Source organism: Pseudopipra pipra, chromosome 2 (genome assembly GCF_036250125.1).
Source record: "Pseudopipra pipra isolate bDixPip1 chromosome 2, bDixPip1.hap1, whole genome shotgun sequence".
Classification (NCBI taxonomy): Eukaryota; Metazoa; Chordata; class Aves; order Passeriformes; family Pipridae; genus Pseudopipra; species Pseudopipra pipra.
Window position 1 is genome coordinate 85,938,079 of NC_087550.1, and position 18,665 is coordinate 85,956,743.

The 18,665-nt window shown below is 36.7% G+C and overlaps 1 protein-coding gene across 2 annotated transcripts in view; it reads left to right on the forward strand.

Moving 5' to 3' along the window:
• Window positions 1–18,665, forward strand: part of OCA2 (OCA2 melanosomal transmembrane protein) — a 201,691-nt gene that overhangs the window by 90,541 nt on the left and 92,485 nt on the right. For both annotated transcript variants that reach the window (XM_064646226.1, XM_064646227.1), the window contains one exon: window positions 7,629–7,761. In XM_064646226.1, coding sequence (XP_064502296.1) covers window positions 7,629–7,761 — 133 coding nt within the window. The remainder of the gene's footprint in view (window positions 1–7,628; window positions 7,762–18,665) is intronic.

An 18,665-nucleotide genomic window follows, 5' to 3' on the forward strand; every position in this document is an offset into this window, starting at 1 on the left:
TGTATCTATTGCCCTACGAAAGAAACATCTCTTCTAATTATCTGAATACACTCAAATTAGGTACTGTCCAGATTCGCAAATGTCTGAAAGTTCATAGTATTTAATAAACTGAATGTTTACCACAAAATATTTGAAATGTACTGCAATTGGCTTGTTTGGAGGGTGACTTTGAAGACTGTAATATTCCCAGCTGAGGATTTGATAGCTACATTTTACATTTTAACTATGAAATCCACACAACTCTTTAAAACATCTGATCTAAAGGAGAATAATTAGCACCTACCATGCAGGTCATTTTCCTAAATACTCAGAAACTCGTCATCCCTGTAGAACTTTGAGAAGCAGCTATAAACATGGGAAATAATTAGGCAATCATATTGAAAAGGAACAATTTTACATTTCTTTTGAATTTTTAGGAGGACTCAGATGTGTAAATACTCTGGCAAATATGACATTATAGCAAATTCTATATCTGAAACAAGCACAGAAAACTTTCCAGATGTTTTCACTCTGGCTTATTTTTTGTTCCATCACAGAAATAAGAACGTAATAAAACAGATCAGGTTCAACACAGGATCATAGTCCTTGTGCTGTGTCTTTTCTATATTCTCAATTTTTATATTTTTGTATATAAATAAAAGAGGCTCAAAGACCTATCCTTGGCTCTGAGGCAGAGTGGCATGGTTTGGCTTATGTCCTCACTGCTTAGGGCTCACCCCTTCTAAAGGAGATTTGCCTGGGAGAGTGCTGGCAGGAGTAACTGGATAAAGCCAAGAGCGAGGACAGGGAGGGAGCTGGACCATCTGGCCTCTTACAGTCTGAGCTGTTCAACTAATAGCTTGATTTTGTCCACCTGCTCCAGCATGCTGTCTTTTAATCAGAAGGAGAAACATAGACATTGTCGTCTTGTTTCTAAAAGTAGTTCTAGCAAAAACTGCTGTGAAGAAGGGTTATACGATCGACCACAAATCTGTGTCTAAAATGCATGGGAAGCCTGCTACATTAGTACCAAGTAAATTTTTTTTTTTTTTAACTGTTCCAGAGGTAAAAGTTCTTGAATGCAACAATAACATTATGGAAACAGCTCTTCATGCAGTATTTTTTATTAGTGTCTATTATGATTTTTTTCTATGGAAAATATCTAATTTTCACCTCCTTTTAGCATTATAATCATGTTTTTGGACATTCTAGCAATTTTAGGAATTTCTTCCCCTTGATATTGTCATTGAAATTCCCTTTTTCATCCTCTTTCACTTCCTTTTCAGTGTTATCTTTGCACAGTAAGTACGAGAGTACTTGGACAACTACCCCTGCAAGAAGCTGAATAGTGAATTGCACTATGTAGATGATTGGGTTTTCTGCTTTATTAGGTGCTATCAGGAGTCAGATTTTACCAGTCTTCCTGAACTTTTACTGCTGTACAGCAACCTTTAAAAGCAGCCATGTAAAATATTAGGCAAACTTAAACTTTTTTAGGAAACCTTGGCTTTTAAATCAGTATGAAAGGAAGTGCAGCCTTGTTACTTTGGGTGTTATTATTGGGTTAGAAAATGTTAAAAATGCTTTATTCTTTGTTTACTGTAATGCTGGAGAGATTTTTCTCCCTAGGTTCAGGGCAAAACTCACATCATATTAAAAATACTTTATTTAAACTATATTTGAATAAATGAGGTTTTTGTAACATTTTGCTCATTAAAATGTGGGAATAAGTCTTTTTATTTGTCTTGAGATGCAAATGAATGTCAAAAGAATTCTTCCTTTGTAGCTGTGCTAAATTTATAATCCTGACATATTCCCTACCATCATGACTGGAATCAGTGGAACATTTGCATAATAGGAGAAGAACATTTGTTGTATTCTTGCTTGTTCTTAGTTGGAGTGGGAATAAGTTTCACAAAATAGCATTTATGTTGAGATTTTAGGGAAGGAAAATAAGAGTTCTCAGTAAGAGCAAATGGAAAACTTGTTTAGTGAATATAAAACTTTTTCTTGGTGTTTTATTATCTTCAGAGTGCTGCTACTGAGTGGCTATTGTTAACAAAATTATATTTTTATCTTGAAGAGATATGTGCTTCAGACTTTGGGAACTCCATTTTTATATGCACAATAGAGCACGAACCAGTTGGATATGGTCATTGCTTTCAGAAAGGTTGAACATCAAATCCTCTATATTTTGGAACTTCATAAGTATCTATAATCACACCTTTGAAATCAGAAATTGCTTGTGCTCTAAGCATAGGCTACAATTACAAGTTCTTTAAATAGTGGATTGGGAATAGGTCTCCAGAGCAAAATGACGGTGTGAACATAGTGATGGTGAACGTGTGCACCAGCCTATCTAGACCTAATCTGCCTAAAAGAGGTAATGATAAGGGCAAAGGCAGTTTTAGCATGTACTAGCCAGTGGATTACATCCTTTTATTTACTATTTTTGTTAGCATGTGATAAAGCTTGTGCTACTAATCTGATATTTGCTGAGGATTTAGGAGTTTCAGCATCCCACTCAGAGTTATTCCTGCCATTTAACAGGAATTCCCTGGAAAACTCACAGATATCAGGTTTTCCTGTTCTGCCTTTTAAGGGACTTTCAGCCTTCATGCTGAAATTTAGCATCATGTGATATTAGTTGATTGTATTTAATGAAAAATTGTGGTACCAAAAATTTATGAATAAAAGCAGGTACTTCTGAAAAATAGAAGAGAAAATCCTAGTGAAATGGATTCCTGTAGTTTACTAGGCTATTATTGTTAAGTCTGCTGTATACAAGCTTGTTAAAACTTTTAATCAGTTCGTAGAACTCTACCCTTTCAATATTTCAGTGATCCCTTTTCTCAAAAAAAAAATAAAATTAAGTCGTAAGTAAAGTACATGAAATAAAATTTATGGGTGTACATCTGATTTCAGATTTTTTCCCATTTCTGCATGTAGTAATCATTAAAGAGTATAATGTAAAACAAAAAAGGAGGTTCATCAGTGTCTCAGATAAACATTATCCTCATGTAGCTGGGTTAGACGCTAAGTGATTTCTGACTTAGTGACACCATGAGTGGCTCCCCCAAGACAATGTAGATCTCAGTCACTCAGCTGGAAGGGTTGTTTAAACCAGTGTAGAAATTGCTCTTCCTCATTTTATTAGTTTTAGAATACTAAGTAAAGGGCACTGTGGCTAGAAGCACAGATTTTGCTGCTCCCTGAACTGCTGCACCCAACTATAATTTTTGCTCTAAAATGGCAGTTTTCTTCTGGAAGGGTCTGAATGACTAGAATTTAACTTCACATCTCCAAAAGCAATAAAAAATAATAATCAAGAGCATTTTGATTAAAGCTAACCTTTTAGAAAAACAGTATGATACTTCCTCCTAATATGAAATTGATATATTTGACTTTGCATTTTAAACTATAAACCAAGGAAAGATGCCCGCTTTGTTTCAACTCTGAATCTCTAGGCAGTGGAACCTTTAGGCTGTTGTCTTGCTAAAACAAAATCTTTAGATTTTCTATCTGCTGGGGAACAGGAGATATTTGATGCAATCAGCATAGCCTCAAGTAAGGGACATTTAAAGCATGTTTTGTATTTATCTGATAGATTGAAATCTCCCGGAAGAAAAATATTTCTTGCCTATTGTGCATGTCAATTCTATTCCAGTCTACTGTGCAGGAAAAGAAAATCTTTGTGAAAATGACATTTTGTTGTATGCAGCAGACATGTAGAGCACTTTAGTGTGTTTTTACAATGCTGAATCCTGGCCCCAGCAGTGGAGAGGACTCTGGAGGTACAAAATGTGCTATTAACAACCACAAAGGGTATGAACGTAGGCTCTGTGGAAATGTTGCATGCCCTTCCTGGGGTTTGGAAAGGGGAACAGGAGCAACTGATAAAGCTACCACCATCTTAGTATCCTTTACTGCATCATTTGCATCTGTGGTGCAGTGAAAACCCTTTAGCCTCTTAAAGTTCTCCAAGAGGTTGCCAGTTGGCTACTAGCTACCATGTCTGGTGTGAAATTGGCCTTCTTTTTCCCTGAAAGCACATTCTCTGTGCTGCAGAGAAGCTGGTGCTAAACACCCAGCCCAAAGCATCAGGGTAGGCAGTTATCTGTATTTCACTGTAAGCCTTAAAAAGTATCAGCCATAAAAAGTAGTGCACTTGGTAGTCCTCAGCCTCCTCATGGCTACAGGGTGTCAGTTGTCCAAGGCTAGTGATCATCAGGATTCATTTTCACTCACTGTCTCTTGTGGATCAATACAAGGAGAGATGAATAACAGAGATGAAAGCCGGGAGCAAGGGATGGGAAGAGAATTAACTCCAGTCTTGGATTATCACAGGCAATGCAGTAATGCAAGCCCTTTTCTGAAATAAGCACACTCATGTTACAAAACTATTTGTTTCGGCTGAATTGGAAAGAGCAGGGTAGCATGTTTTCTATTTCCTCAGGGATCTCAGAGATAAGAAAGATCAATGGGGTGATATTATGAAGTTTAACAAAATCCTGAATCTCAGCCCAGCTACTCTCTTTGAAAAGTTAGTATAAGCCCTCGGATATGATGCCAAAAAATCTAGTAGACATTTTTTTCCTCTTGTGTTCATGTCTGCAAATCACTTTTAAGGCTTATCTACGTCAGTTCTTTTGTCATAAAGCTGTGCTAATCCTGATTTTTTTTAGGAGTATTTGATCTCTATCTCATTCCAATTCTTTCAACTATCAGTCGGATCTGAGACTTCCTTCCTAACTTCAGCATTTTAGTTTACCTTCTAGGTTAATGTGATTTTCTTAATCAAGAAATTAGTTTTGTGGATTTCAAGTGACACATTTCTTGTGCTGTATTTTTTCAGAAGCTTCTGCATTGTGGCATTGCAGTAACAAAGCACAGTTTTGTTTTATTTTTCTCTGAAGTTGGTGTGATAACAAAAAAGTAAAGGCAAGTGAATTTCTATATCTGCATTTCTTTGCAATGGGCCACTTCCTTAAATTCAAGGTCCTTTAACATGTGATGGAGACACCACATATTTAAACTTGAGAGTTACCAAGAATTCTTTGGGTTCCTATTTATGGGTTTTATTTCCTGCTTTAGCTTGTATCTTTAAGCCTGTGTATCTTCACAGAGAATTTCTACTATCATACCTGGCCCCATAACTGGCTTCTTCATGATGTGGGCGCATTGCTGCCAACTTATGATAAGCTTCATCTTCACTGTTTTTGTTTTTTTTTTAATAAGACTAATTTGAGTGCAAAAATAATTTTCCTCATTCCGGTAATTCTGTATTGAGCATATTCTGACCACTCCTAATTACTTTATTGCTCCTCAGCCAGTTTCCCAGTCATTTTTTCTTTCACAGGATAATTTTTTTCTCCAGTCAGATTTAGGCATTATTATTTTGCCTGGTGTAGCTTCAGTATTTTTACAGCTTAATTCCCTTCAGTTTCCTACCTCTCTTTATGCCACTTTAGAGACATATAAAACTGAATGCTAATTTTTGCATATTTTCTGAACTGTTTAATGGCACATTGTCGATAGTTGAGAAATTTCTGAACCAAGGCTAATTCACCTTGCTTTTAAGATTCTTATTTTTCTGGCCAAAATTTTCTGATCTTTCTTTTTGGCTATAATCTTAGATGCAACTCATATAAAAAGTACATTTATTGTCAATGTTAAATGATTTTAATTAAGGAAATAAACATGGGAGATATACTTTGGGGGCAGGTCTTACAAACACTGAGCCTTTGCAGGATTTCTTTTTGTTATTTATTGTTATTTGTAAATTTCCTAGAGTTATGAATGTTGATTTCATCCCTCACAGAAATGTCTTCTGTAGCTCTGAATCTTGACTTGATGCCCAGAGGCCAATCTTTCCAAGCATTTATAAAAATTGACTTGTAAAATCTATCTTACAGAGATGTCAGACACCTTACTAGCTGACCTATTATGTAGGCAAACCGAATGAAGGTACATTATTTTCCGTTGTGGTGTCACAGTCGTCTGTCCAATTCTTAAAATAATCTCATTCCAATTCCTGAAGGGTCTTCCTTCTGCTTCCATAAAAGCAATGGCTGTAGTGAGTTATAGAAAAAGGCCAGCAAATGAGCAGATGTACAGTTTCACCTTTTAGTGTCTAGAGAGTAGAAGAGTCAAGGAATCTATTATATAGCAACTAAGGATGACTTTCTTTAGCTCATGAAGCTTAAATCTGTATTTTAAATAGGATCAAATTCTAACCCTAGGTCTGCATATTTATGGTTTGAGATTTATTTAACTGTCTGCAAGCTATGGATTTTTTTTGCCAAAGAGCACCAATCTTTATCTGGCTATGAAAGTTCTTTACGACTGTAATCAGTTTCTCGTGTCATGTGTCTTTTTATTATGCCTTGTGGTACAATAGAGAAACTTTTTTTTCCCTTTTTTGGACCAGAGACATTTCAGCTAGGAAATTTCCACAAAAATTCTTTTGGTAGGAGACAATATAGAAGAACACACATTTAAGGTAGTAAGTTCCCAATAGTCTTAACACAATGGAGGTAGTATCAGCTGATGCTGCAAAAGAAACTGTTTTTAATATACATTGGAATTACGGAAGGATCTATAGGGAGCTCATAGTGAAAAAGCAATGGACAATAAAGACAGAGGTGTGTCACAGGGAGACACACTAAGTTTCTAGAGTTTCTGTGAAATCAGTAGATGTTCTGAAAATTCAGTTTGGGCAACCTGAGCTATCCAGGCCTTGGACTATGCTTTCTGACATGTGCCACAGAGCTGCTCTGTTGGGATCAGTGGTTCAGACAACCTCTGCTCTGTGAATGTAAGATAGTTCCTTACTACCAGAGTACTTGGAAGTGATCTCCCTTGGAGCTTCATGGATAACTGCTCTTGGGCAGGGAAGCCATGACTACAGAGAATCCCAGCCCAAAGGCTAACCCTGATCCATTACAGTGTGTTTTATATGGAACAACGGAATAGTTCAGTTGAAAGGTACCCTAGAGTTCATCTAGTCCAATGTTCTGCTCAAAGCACGGATAACTTCCAAGTTTTAGGGCGAGTTGTCAGTATTCATTCTTATTGTTTGAAAGCACTAGCTTTATAATATGTTCAGCTTAATCTTTTTGAGAACCCCTATCATTAAAGGGTTCCATTGTGCAAAATCTTTAGAAGTGTGTTGATTTACTGACAAGGTGGAAAAAGAAACAGAATATTGACATATATTTTTATTGTAGAAGAATGGTTCAGATAGAATTATTGTTAAAATATAATTGATAGAATTATTGTCAACACTTTACCACAAAACCAGGTCATTAAAATGTAACTGTTTCAGAGTTAGTGTGATTTAAAATTAATTTTCAGTGATTTAAGTGAGAAATGAAAGTTAATGATTCAGTTTGGGTTTATTTTTACTATCTGAGTCAGGAACACTGAATGTGTTTCAGAATAACTTGTAATGTTTTGTTTTAGTCCTGTGAATTATATGGCTTGTCTCCTCAAAACAGATGAAATACAGCAGATACTGTACTTGGAACTTACTTTATTGCTTTATATTTATTTTTGATTGCTAAAGTACATATAGCTGATTAGTTTTCCCTGCAGGTAATATAGAAAAATAAGTGATTTTTAATTTAGTTTTTCATTTTTATTTTCAGGGTTTGGATTTTGCAGCCTTCACGGGGCATATGTTTGTGGGTATCTGCCTTGTTGTTCTGGTCTCCTTTCCTTTTCTCAGACTTCTTTATTGGAACAAAAAACTTTACAATAAGGAGCCAAGTGAAATTGTTGGTAAGTGTGAGCGTGAAAAAAAGTTATTATTGTTACACCTAATATGTACTAAATGGAAACTGAACACAATGCAGTCTTCAAATGGAAGTACCCATTCTCCTTCAGTCTCTGAACATTAATTTTTCAACTAATAAGTTTTTATTTTCAGTGGTGATATTTTCTGATTTTTAGAAATTGATGCTTTTCTGGTGCTCAAATTGAGGCTTTGACATGAATTATTAAATATATTTCAAAATTTCCATGGATATTTTGCATCATTTATTATAGCCATAGGCTTGAATACCAGAATGTTCTGTATTGCATCATAAAACATCTGCTCAAGGTGCTGAGTTCACAACACAGCTTTAGAAATAACCCAAGTTTCCCTTGTGACAGGCACTGATGCATTCCCCTGCTGCTGGTTTTCCTCCATTGGATTTTTCAGCAGTTTTTTCCCTGATTTATGTTCAGTGAAAGACATTTCATCAAAGTAGAACTTTCCAAATTCTTTCCAGCTTGCCTCCGTGGCTCTTCCAATCCTAAGTTTCCCTGGTGCATAATTTCTACAATTCAGGAGAACTAATCTATGTCTTTTTATGTTCTGCACCTCAGTAGTCTCTGAAGCTGTTAAAGGAGTTTCAATGACTGTTGCCTGTGTCGGTCCCTTTTTGTCTTCATGCTTTTATGTCTTTCTATTCAGTCATTTTGAAGTTTTCATCATTGTTCTAGGGCTTCTCTTTCAGTGACGAAGTTTAATAATAACTCCAAAATGTTCCCAATGTCTTTTTGAGGTAAGAAGTAATTCACTAAGTATAATTTCTTAGCAATCATTGTGCAAGGATAGTAGAGTATAACAGTTTCTTCCATGGGATTGATGCTTTTTTTACTTTTGACTGCAGAAGACTTAGGACTCAGGCCTCCATTGACCATGCAACAGATGTTTTAATGTGCCGTATGACATCTCTGAACCTGGGTCTGTGGCATCTCTTTAGCATGGGGAGGGCAACTTTTATATAGGGTTGATCTGTCTTGGCTTCATTTGTAATCTGTGGAGAAAAAGTGCTCTTAAAAACTAATGTAGCTGTGTGTGATAGAATAGTTATATTGCAGCCCCCAAAAGCCTACTTCTTTCAAGTATAAGGAGAGTCCAAGGTGACCAACTCTGGGTGTCAGAGACCTTCATGATAGGTAACTCATTTAGGCAAAATGAGTACCACTTATAGTGCCTTGCCTTGTTCCAGGGAAAATATGCTTTAGGATTAAGACTGTATTAAAAAGGCAGAAGTGACAGTCCTCTCTGTAGTGGATTATACCATATCTCTTGAACCTGTTCTCATAAAAAGGTCAGAGAAGAGATTTCACTGCTTAGGAATTTCTTGTGAAGACATTTTATTTTGAGGGACTTCAGCACCCATTCAGCACAAAGTGCTCTCAGCTTACCTGTATATCTAGGGGCCAGAGTCTTTCTCAGTATTAAGATCCAAAACGTTTTTGAGGTGTTCTAGGGGTTATACTACCTAACTGTTTTCTAAGAGAATTCAGGAGAATCTTTTTCTTGGGAAGGAGAGGAACCTTTGCAAATTCCCAGATAAAATCCTGTGCAATTATGCATCATTATATAAAATTATTACTTTTCTTCATTGCCTGGAAACGCATTATTAAGTTCTTGGTATTCAGCATTTTTTTATAACTTCCCAGCATTCTTATTTTAAAAAAATTAATCTACTTTTATTAATTTCTTATTTTCTATAAAAGTCATGGCTTCATGAACATTTCCATGAATAACTAGAGCTATTATATACTTACACTATCTTTAAAAGTACTAGCTTGCAAGGTGTCTCGAGATAAGTAATACCTAAGGAGCAAGAAAATTATTTCTGCCAAGTCTAATGGTTGATCCTCACATAATAGCATTATTCTGTGAATATATATTTTAGAAAATAGAATTGTTACTTTTTGCTTTTGGCTATAAACTTTTAAAGCTTATGTTTTGGATTTTTAAGAAATAAAGTCTGCATTTTTTAGATTAATTTGAATAGTACGCTTTATTCAATAACATGGTATTTTTGCCAGTGAAACACTGGTTAGCATATTTCCCTCATTTAATTTCTTGGTATCTTTTTTATTTGCAGCTTAGTCTGTTCAGATATAGCAGTCTCCTAATCAGTGTACCATGTGTTCTTATAATCAGCTGCTTGTCCTTTGCTGCAACCCTAATCGGTAGCTGTTCAATTAGAGCAAATGCTGAAGAGCCACTCTTTCTATTGAAAATTTCTGTGAAAGGGGAAGAGAAAGAGACCAACAGAGCTCCATTAGGAGATAGCTGTCATGGTTTGGATTTGCCGAATGGTTTCTAAGTTGCTTTCAGGGGTCCTTTCATCTCAGGTTGCAATGGTTCTGTGATAACTTCAAATGGCTCGTTTGAAGCAGCTGTTTTAATCAACTAAACAGTAGCCTTCTCTCACCCTGCCCCCAATCAGCAATTAAACAAGATATGTGAAATTTAACTAGTATATTACTTTCCACAGTTTTTTTTCCCATGTGAGCCATGTGCTTTAAGGTTTTTTCTGTTGCTTTAGGCTACACAGATTGTTGAGAATGGATTAGCACTAATTTTAAAAACAGACAATGCTCATATTCTGAATATACATTGTTAGCTTAATTTCAATGCTGCACGTTACCAGTGTCTCTTTTGGCTTCCAGACTGAACTGGAGCACGTCTGCAGCAGTAAAAATGCATGTTTATTCCCCAGAAACCACTATCTGCCTGCAGTGGCTTTAAGCAGGGCATATTACAAAGGAAAAAAAAGAATCTGAAGAACTCAGCCATGAGAGACAAAATCTGATGTTTTTTAAGAATGAAGGGATATTTTGAGGACTTTTTTGAGCGTGTCTTTCAGGTGACAAATTTGCTCCTTATTCTATGTGATTCAGGAAAAGGTGCTAGGGTTAGAAGAGTAAGCTGAGAAGGTTTAAAAAGTATATATATCTACACTTTCCCCAAAGGATATGTAAGCGGAAATAATAATATATGAGTCTGAGAGGAATTAAGCTTACTGTTCCCACTCTCCCTCTGAAAACCTGAAACCAAAGTTTTTTGTTCCCTTAAGGGTTAACAATACATTATTTAGTTCCTGGAAAGCATAACAATACACTGTTATGTCTCTGCTATTAAGCTGTGGAGATGTGGACCTCAGTGTTTGGGAAGGTCGCTATCCCCAGGAGAGTGGGTGGCACATGGTCTAGTGACAAGTATTATTATTGACATTTTTGCCAAAGAGGAAGAGTTTTCTCCTAACACAACAACTTCTTTGGCACCAGCTCCCCATTTCTCCTCTGTTGCTTGCTCTTGTTTCCTATTGTTTTGCTGGCTGAAAGAGAGATCCACCCTTGAAGCAGGAGTGGTGATGCCAAGAGAGGGGGGGGGCACATTATTCTCCCTGGTGTAGCTCATGGTCTGCAGCAGCTGGGAAAATACTGATGGTAGTATGAGAGTCAGCATGTAAAGCCAACAACAGAAGGAACTTCCTAATTAATCATAGTCATGTGTAAAGTGCTTAATGTGTGAAAAACAAAGTGCTGTTTCTCACAACGTGAAATGTGGTAACCAGATGAGTGAGCAAATCTTTTTCTTTCTTCCATGTGGAGCCTTACAGATGCTTCTCAAAGAGAAGAAAAGGGAGAGGAGGAAGGGAAAAAAGAAGTACCAAATGCACTGAAAATGTAGAAATCTAGAAGAGGAAAGAAGTAGGGCAATGATAATTAAGGGTTGCCAGTTGTTCGATTGACAGGACTCTGCTGCCTGAAAGATGTCCAGGCATTGTTCCTGAATTTAAAATATGTACTGCTTGCATCAGGACTCATTTTGTGGGAATCTGTGCGAACAGCGGCAGAGCTAAGAGGATGGTCAGGAGAGAAAAAAGGCAAAACTGAAAAACTCATTTAACAATAATGTCTGGTGAGTTTTCCCCTCTGTGTGCCATAGTGATCACAAATGTCTGCTGTAGTGCTTTGTGCTGCAGGTGATTGATCAAGCACGGGCATCATCAACTGTAGTTGTAGCTGAAGAGATGGTATAGCTCAGTGCTATAGCCTGGTATACAGGTGGTATAGCCCCAGTCATTATTATTTTGTCCTTGTGAACTCTCTTGCCTGTCATAGCTCTGCTGTGCCTGCCTGGGGGAATGGTTCTCTGGGACAGGTGGCTCTAGTTAATGAGTTAAGAGCTTTGTTGTTATCTTAGGGAATAGGGTATCTGGGTGGCCTCTGCATTCTCTAGCAGTGGTGGTGCATGCTATGTCCTCACACTATACCCTGCAGTGTGATGTGAAACCTTTAGGTTTACTGCTGGGGAAGAACTACTGTGGTGACTTGCAAGAAAACCCAATACTGCTTCAGACACTCTGAACTGAAAAAAGCCCACATAAAAGAATGGTAATGTCCAGGGCCACAAAAACACTGCAGGGACACAGAGAGAACCCAGAATAAGGTGTTATGTAGCATCAGTACATGTGCTGCTCGGGGGCAGAGAACAGTCCTTAGTCCTCTTTTAGTTAGTTACATATTTGTAACTGCAGGGACCATCTGGAATCAGTGAGACGTATATCAATTATGTAGCTGAATTAAGTACGTTGACAAATCTCAGTCCTGAGGTGTGTCTGTACCTATGTAGGTACTTTAATAACAGCCAGTAAAACATTATTGGTATTTAATGTGATGTTGAAAGTAGTGGGCTGTACTCACTTGGAAGCTGGTTCAAGTGAGGAAACCAGCAAGCAGATTTTGAAGAGAATAACGTCCAAAGAAAGGAATATTTCAAGATGTTTTCAAGCATTCAGCTCAATCTGAGTGGCAGTTTTGCAATATGCACTGCACTCTGATGTCTTTGCTCAGGGTGCTAATTTCATTGGAATACAAGAGAAGCATTTTTAAATTTTGGAGAATTATATGGAAGTAAAATGTGGGCTGGTTTTTTTTGACTTCCCCCCCCCCCTTCTCTGCAATCCAGTTGTATATATTAACAATTATTAGCGAATAGTTAACATTCTCACTCTCCTACTGTGGATGTTAGCCTGCTAAACTAAAAGATTTATGTTTCTTATTAATTATATTGGTATCTAATATAACAACTTTCTGGCACATATTGTGTCTTTAATTTGAAAGGACTGTAAGACTTTAAGTCTCAAAGGAACTAGGCAGTCTATACTCCTTTTTGGATAACACATCAGGATCTGCCAGGGCCATGCCTTTATGTTCGAAAATGTAAACTAAAAGCTGTCTTTTATTATTTGCACCTTCAATAGCTCTCTCAATGATGAAAATAGGCGTAGTTTTTTACTTGCCACACATTGAAACTTTCTATATTTTAAATATTTTAGATAATTTTATGCTTAAATTCCTATATATATTCTTTGAATTGCTTTAGAGCTAATGGAGTATTTCCCTTGGAAAGAGAAAAACATTGATCTGTCTTTTTTTGTCTTCAGATGATAAAAATAGTATTCTGACATTGCAGAACAAGGGGGATATGACAATCTCATACTATTTGCTTAGTGCATCAATAATGTAGCCATCACAGGAAGGCAGCTGGAATATTACTTTACCTGTCTTATGCAGAAAGAAAGTATAATATAGTGTCATTTTGAATCAACAGAGCAGCACTTCACAATTTATTACACACATTTTTCATGGAAGGAACAAGTACAGAAAAATCACTGACGGGAGGTAAAAAATTAGATAGTGATACCTCCTGTTTCTTTTACAGCACTTATGGCCCTCTGTTTTTGTACAGGAACCTCAATTGTGAAACAATTATACAGATATACACCGGTTGGAAAGACCCAGCCTTCCCACTAACAGTGTTTTGGCGAAGCAATGACAAATTTTTTCACTTTATTATGATGGCTCCAAAGTTCATAAGATCTTTCTAATATACAGAGCTTAAAAGAACTCTTTTGTTTAACACTAGGTCTGTATCTCTTTGTTGTAGAAAGCTTTCACTGGGATGATGTTTGAAATACAAGTGTAATCTTGACAGATTATTAATTACTCCTGCCATTTTTATTTATCAAAATGTGTTGAACATATTAGTCACCATTTTTACATTTAAACCATTGATGAAAGTTACTACGACTCTTAAGTGTGCTTCATTATTTTGCTCCTCACTTTGTCCTATTAAAAGCATTAGAGGAGGCACTATCTTTTGGAATAATCTAAAAGAGAGTTGTCCTCTTGTGGCTGTATCTTTTCATGATTCTTTTTCTCACTAATACCATCTGGCACCACTTCTGCTTTTCCTGGTATTGAAAAGACATCAGTAGTAGTCATGATTTGTGGAAATGTTTTATAACTGGAATGTATCTATTGACTTTTGAGCAGAGTATAGTGAATTGGAGATTTTTTTAAATTGAGACTTGTACTTTAATGGAAAATATCAGCAAAATTGATTTTCATTCTGAAGTCTGGCAGTCTGAATTAAAATCTTTTGATAGTGAGTAAACCAGAATTATATTTCTAGATTTCACACCTGAGGAAAATTTTCTGAAACAAACCGCAGTGGAATTTTAGATAAATGAATGCTCAAAATACTTGACTCTTGACTTCCCATGACCCTGTGCCATTCTCAGTGTAACAGAACAGAGCACTGTGAGCACATTAAGCAAGTGCTAATGAGCACACATGGAACCTAAATACATTCAGATTCCTGCTGTTAAAAAACAGGGAATTGCAGTAGATGAAAGTAAGGGACAAAACCACAAGGACTGACGTAAGTTTGTGGCTGTCAATCTGATTTACTCGGAGATGAAAACAGAGCCTGTATCCCCTGAGAGAGGGAGATCCCACCTGTCGTTCAGGGACAAAATCAATGTGTGTCTTATCAACCATCCTGGAATGTTATGAGAAATCTAGCCCTCTTTAATATCTGTGGATTATTCCATCTGAGTCTTATGTGACCATCATAGACGCGTTAAATTGACTATTCCCTCATAAGATGCAAGGGTAGGCCTTGTTGTACCTTCTTTCAGCAGATAAAATTACAGAGGGAAACTCAAAGCACAGTGTGGATAAAACTCCAGTTGTTTTTTGAAGGAGAAGGATACTTGCTGTATGGCAGCTTTCTGAAAAGTCTAATCCTGGGCCTGCTGCAGCCTGCCCCAGCTTGCCCAGAGGATGACTCCTGGGAGCTGACTTAGGTGTGTGGCACCCTCTAAGCTTTGCAATTTTCTGCCCAGGCTCCAACTGCTCTGCTGCAGAGGTGAGGGTACCCTGTAACTCCTGTGCAATGGATGCAATCCCATGCTGGGTAACAGAGCTGGCACTAGATACCTTCATTATCACATGGGGCCCCAGCTGTTGAACTGAATTGAAAAGCTTAAACAAATGTCCTGTATTGCTTTATGCACCACTGTGCAGATTTCTTGCATTCCATTGCAAGTATTTAGCTAAATAAGGCAAAGCATGTTTTGTTGTAGTTTTGAAGTCCTTGCAATGTTTATGCTCTGCTTACCTTTATCCACTATTGATGAACTGGACTATGCAAAGGAATAAAGAGAAGAACATTTCAGTTCAGGATTTTTCGCTGCCTCCCCCCCTTGCCCTTCTCCCCAAATTAGAGCCTTACTCTTGTGTCTGTTGAGGGGTGCTGCCTCTAGAAGAGAGGCATGAGGTATTGAGCTGAAATATCCCTCGAGGTGAATTTTTTCTACTCTTGGGTTTCACCTTTTGGATTTAGTTTCCGCACTTTTAAAATGGAAATGACACTTACTTACAGTCTAATAATGCTTAGAGGATTGATTACATAATATCAGGGATTTAAAAATTACTAAATGTTATAGATATTACTAGATTAAACTAGAATTCATGATGCTTAATTTGCTTTGCAGTTAACATTTAAACAGAAATATTCTTATTCTGAGAAGTTATCTAAGAAAAATAATTGCTTTACTGAAAATAGTTAAGCTACAGTAGCATGTGGAGAAAAAAACTAACCAAAACATTTAGAGGAACATGCTTAGCATGTTGTTAGTCACAACCCAGCAGTGTAAACTTCTGTTGCTTGCAAAAGGATACTTAATGTATTTATTGCACGTGCAAGTTAAAACTTGCTGTTTAATGATAATTCTTATCATCTCATCAAGGTTGGTCATGCTCTTCTGAGTATATTCAATTAACAAAACTGGCCTTTTCAGATTCTGAGATTAGAAATTAATTACACTCAGTTTTTGAGGATGTCTTCTTTGTTATTGGCAGTCAGGTGGGAGGGAATGTGTGATTACTCGAGTGAAAATAAATCTGACTTTTGATTGTCAGACTTCAGAAATAATATGCGTTTTTAAATTAAATTTAATATTTTTGAAAATGCAGAAAATATTTTCTAAAATGTCATAGTCCAGATAAGCAGCTCAAATTCCATTAATTTCAATGGATTCAAGATGTCATATTTGTGGTCTCCATGGCAAAATATGTTAAATGACAAAACCAGAACGGATTTGCAGCATAGAGTTTACATGTCTGATGATCCTTTATTTGATCCTAGAACTAAGCCAAAAAATATTATTTTCTAGTTGTAAACGGATTTTCTGTGGGAAAAAAAAGAGACAGAAAAAGAATAAAAGATAATTTTTGTGAAATAATAATGCTAGGTATATTGCTGTGGTGCTCTGTGAGCTTTATGAATGTAACATATTTGCAAAGATTTTAGTATCATAATGGGCTGAGTGTGCTGACTGAGCTGCATCTCTCCTGTCTTCTTGTACTCTAATCACTTCATACTAAACTTAGCTTTGCTTCTATGACTTTGACTACTGCTACTGCAATTGCAGTTAATTTAGCTGCTCTAATGATAAAGTTCCATGCTACACATGTACCATTTCAGTTACTAGCAACAGACCTAGCAGAGGTAGGATAAATTTGATAGTAGGCTGTTCCACCATAAAGCTAACCCTGTGAAAATACTGCAGACTGGGTTTGCTGGACAAGTGAAGAGAGCTCACCCTTAACATGACCATGTAGATCTCGGAGGTCTTTTCCAACCCCGTTGATTCTATGATTCTATGATTAGTTCTCATACAAGGAGAGTACAGGAACTTATGGACATGGATAAACAGGGTGTGAGACCTTCCTATTCAGTGGCAACCAAATACTGCCCTTGTGCTGTTTTGGCCATAATTTCAAAGTGATTGATAAGACTCTGTAGCTACATTAGGCCCTTGTCCATGTGTAACATAGTATGTCATAAAAAATCAGATGTTCCAAAACTCTGGGGGTTGCTGCCTAAGTGGTTTTGCAGACATAAAATGGGAAAAGTATAGCAAGAGGACTCAGAGGATTTTATCCATGTTCAGTGTTGATGCTAACTTCAAGGTCCTGCATTATATTTCCTTCAAATCAAAAACTACTGCTAATAAATATGTATCACCTGATGCCACAATGAGCTATTACAATAAGAGTATGCATGAAAGAGAAATATGAGAAACATTCCATGGAATGACCTAGAAAATCTCTTCACAAATTATTACTGCAACAGGAATTGTAGCATAAAAGATGTATCAACTGTTCTCATTTTCAAAGTATAGTCTGCGCTGAAGTAAATTCCACGGCAGGTCAGTTGTTCACATCCTTGGAATGTTTAGAAAACTAATGACTAAAAAATCAAGCATAGTGTACATAAAGGCATGATCAAAGCCATGTATATATGCCACAAGTATAGTTTTTAACACAGACCAGGAAGCACCAGGCCGATGTCGCTCAATTTAGAGATTAGCCCCAGGGCACTTCAGATGTGGAACAGGAATTTCCAATGCCAAGTCATGCTGCTTTCCACCCCATCTGATTTTTGTGGCACAGATACAGTGATGATAGCTGCCTCTTTCTAAAGGAGAGAAGATAAAGATACTTTGTGTGAAAATAATTGTTGGGGATTTGCACCTCAGTTAGATGGTGAATGACTCAACTTCCTTTTATCAGCAAAACCCTTGGTGAAATTTCACTTGGAAAGGATGGGGAGAAATGCTATGGCAGGATGAACAGATGTCATCAGAAAAGTTGTTGCAGCAAAGACAAGCTATAGGGAAGCAGAATAGCAAACTGGATGATCATGCTTCATGAGTGTTTGACAGAGAAAAAGACAAAACTACACTTTTTCTCTTGGACTGAGGACAGTTTCAAAGCTATAGTCCAACTGACTCAAAAACAACATAAGAAAGAGGTACAGAAAGGACTTTTTTTTCCTTTGGGAGAGAGTGGAAAATTACTGCTTATATATTTGTGTGTGTCACAAATGTTGATGCAAAAGTAAATGATGACAGGAGAGCATCTCCACACAAAGTGACATAGATCCTTTGATAAGCAGGACCTATCCATGTTTTAATATAATTTTGTGTCAGATTATGCTCCTGTCAAGGATCACCAAACATATTATGAAGGAAAGTGGTAGATTCTGTACCTTTTTGATATCTGTGGTTCAGCTATTAATCTCTTCTGGGAAGAAGCTGAGCAGTAGTTGTTTAATAACCTAGGATAGTCATTGGGTTTTCAATAGTGTGAATTTATATTTCTGCTCTTGCACTGTAAAACTTAGGCAAACATTACCTCTTTGACTGATGTGTGCTCATCTATAGACACGTACCATACAAAATGTAAGTTAATTCTTGTTCAGATACCTTTTTTTTTTTTTCAACTATGCAGACTCTGGACACACTTTTGCTTTCAAATGTTTGAGCTCTGTCAGGTATAATTCCTTCTCATGGTCAATCTTTACATCATTCACTCTGTATTATCATTATAAATACTTAGTCATGAAGGTGGGAATTAAACATATTTAGTACTCGTTTTGATAACAGATACCATGAACCACTAAGGATTTGCATCAGAAAATATTAACATCACTGCCTACATCAAAACATGTTTAAATTTGTCTTTTATTT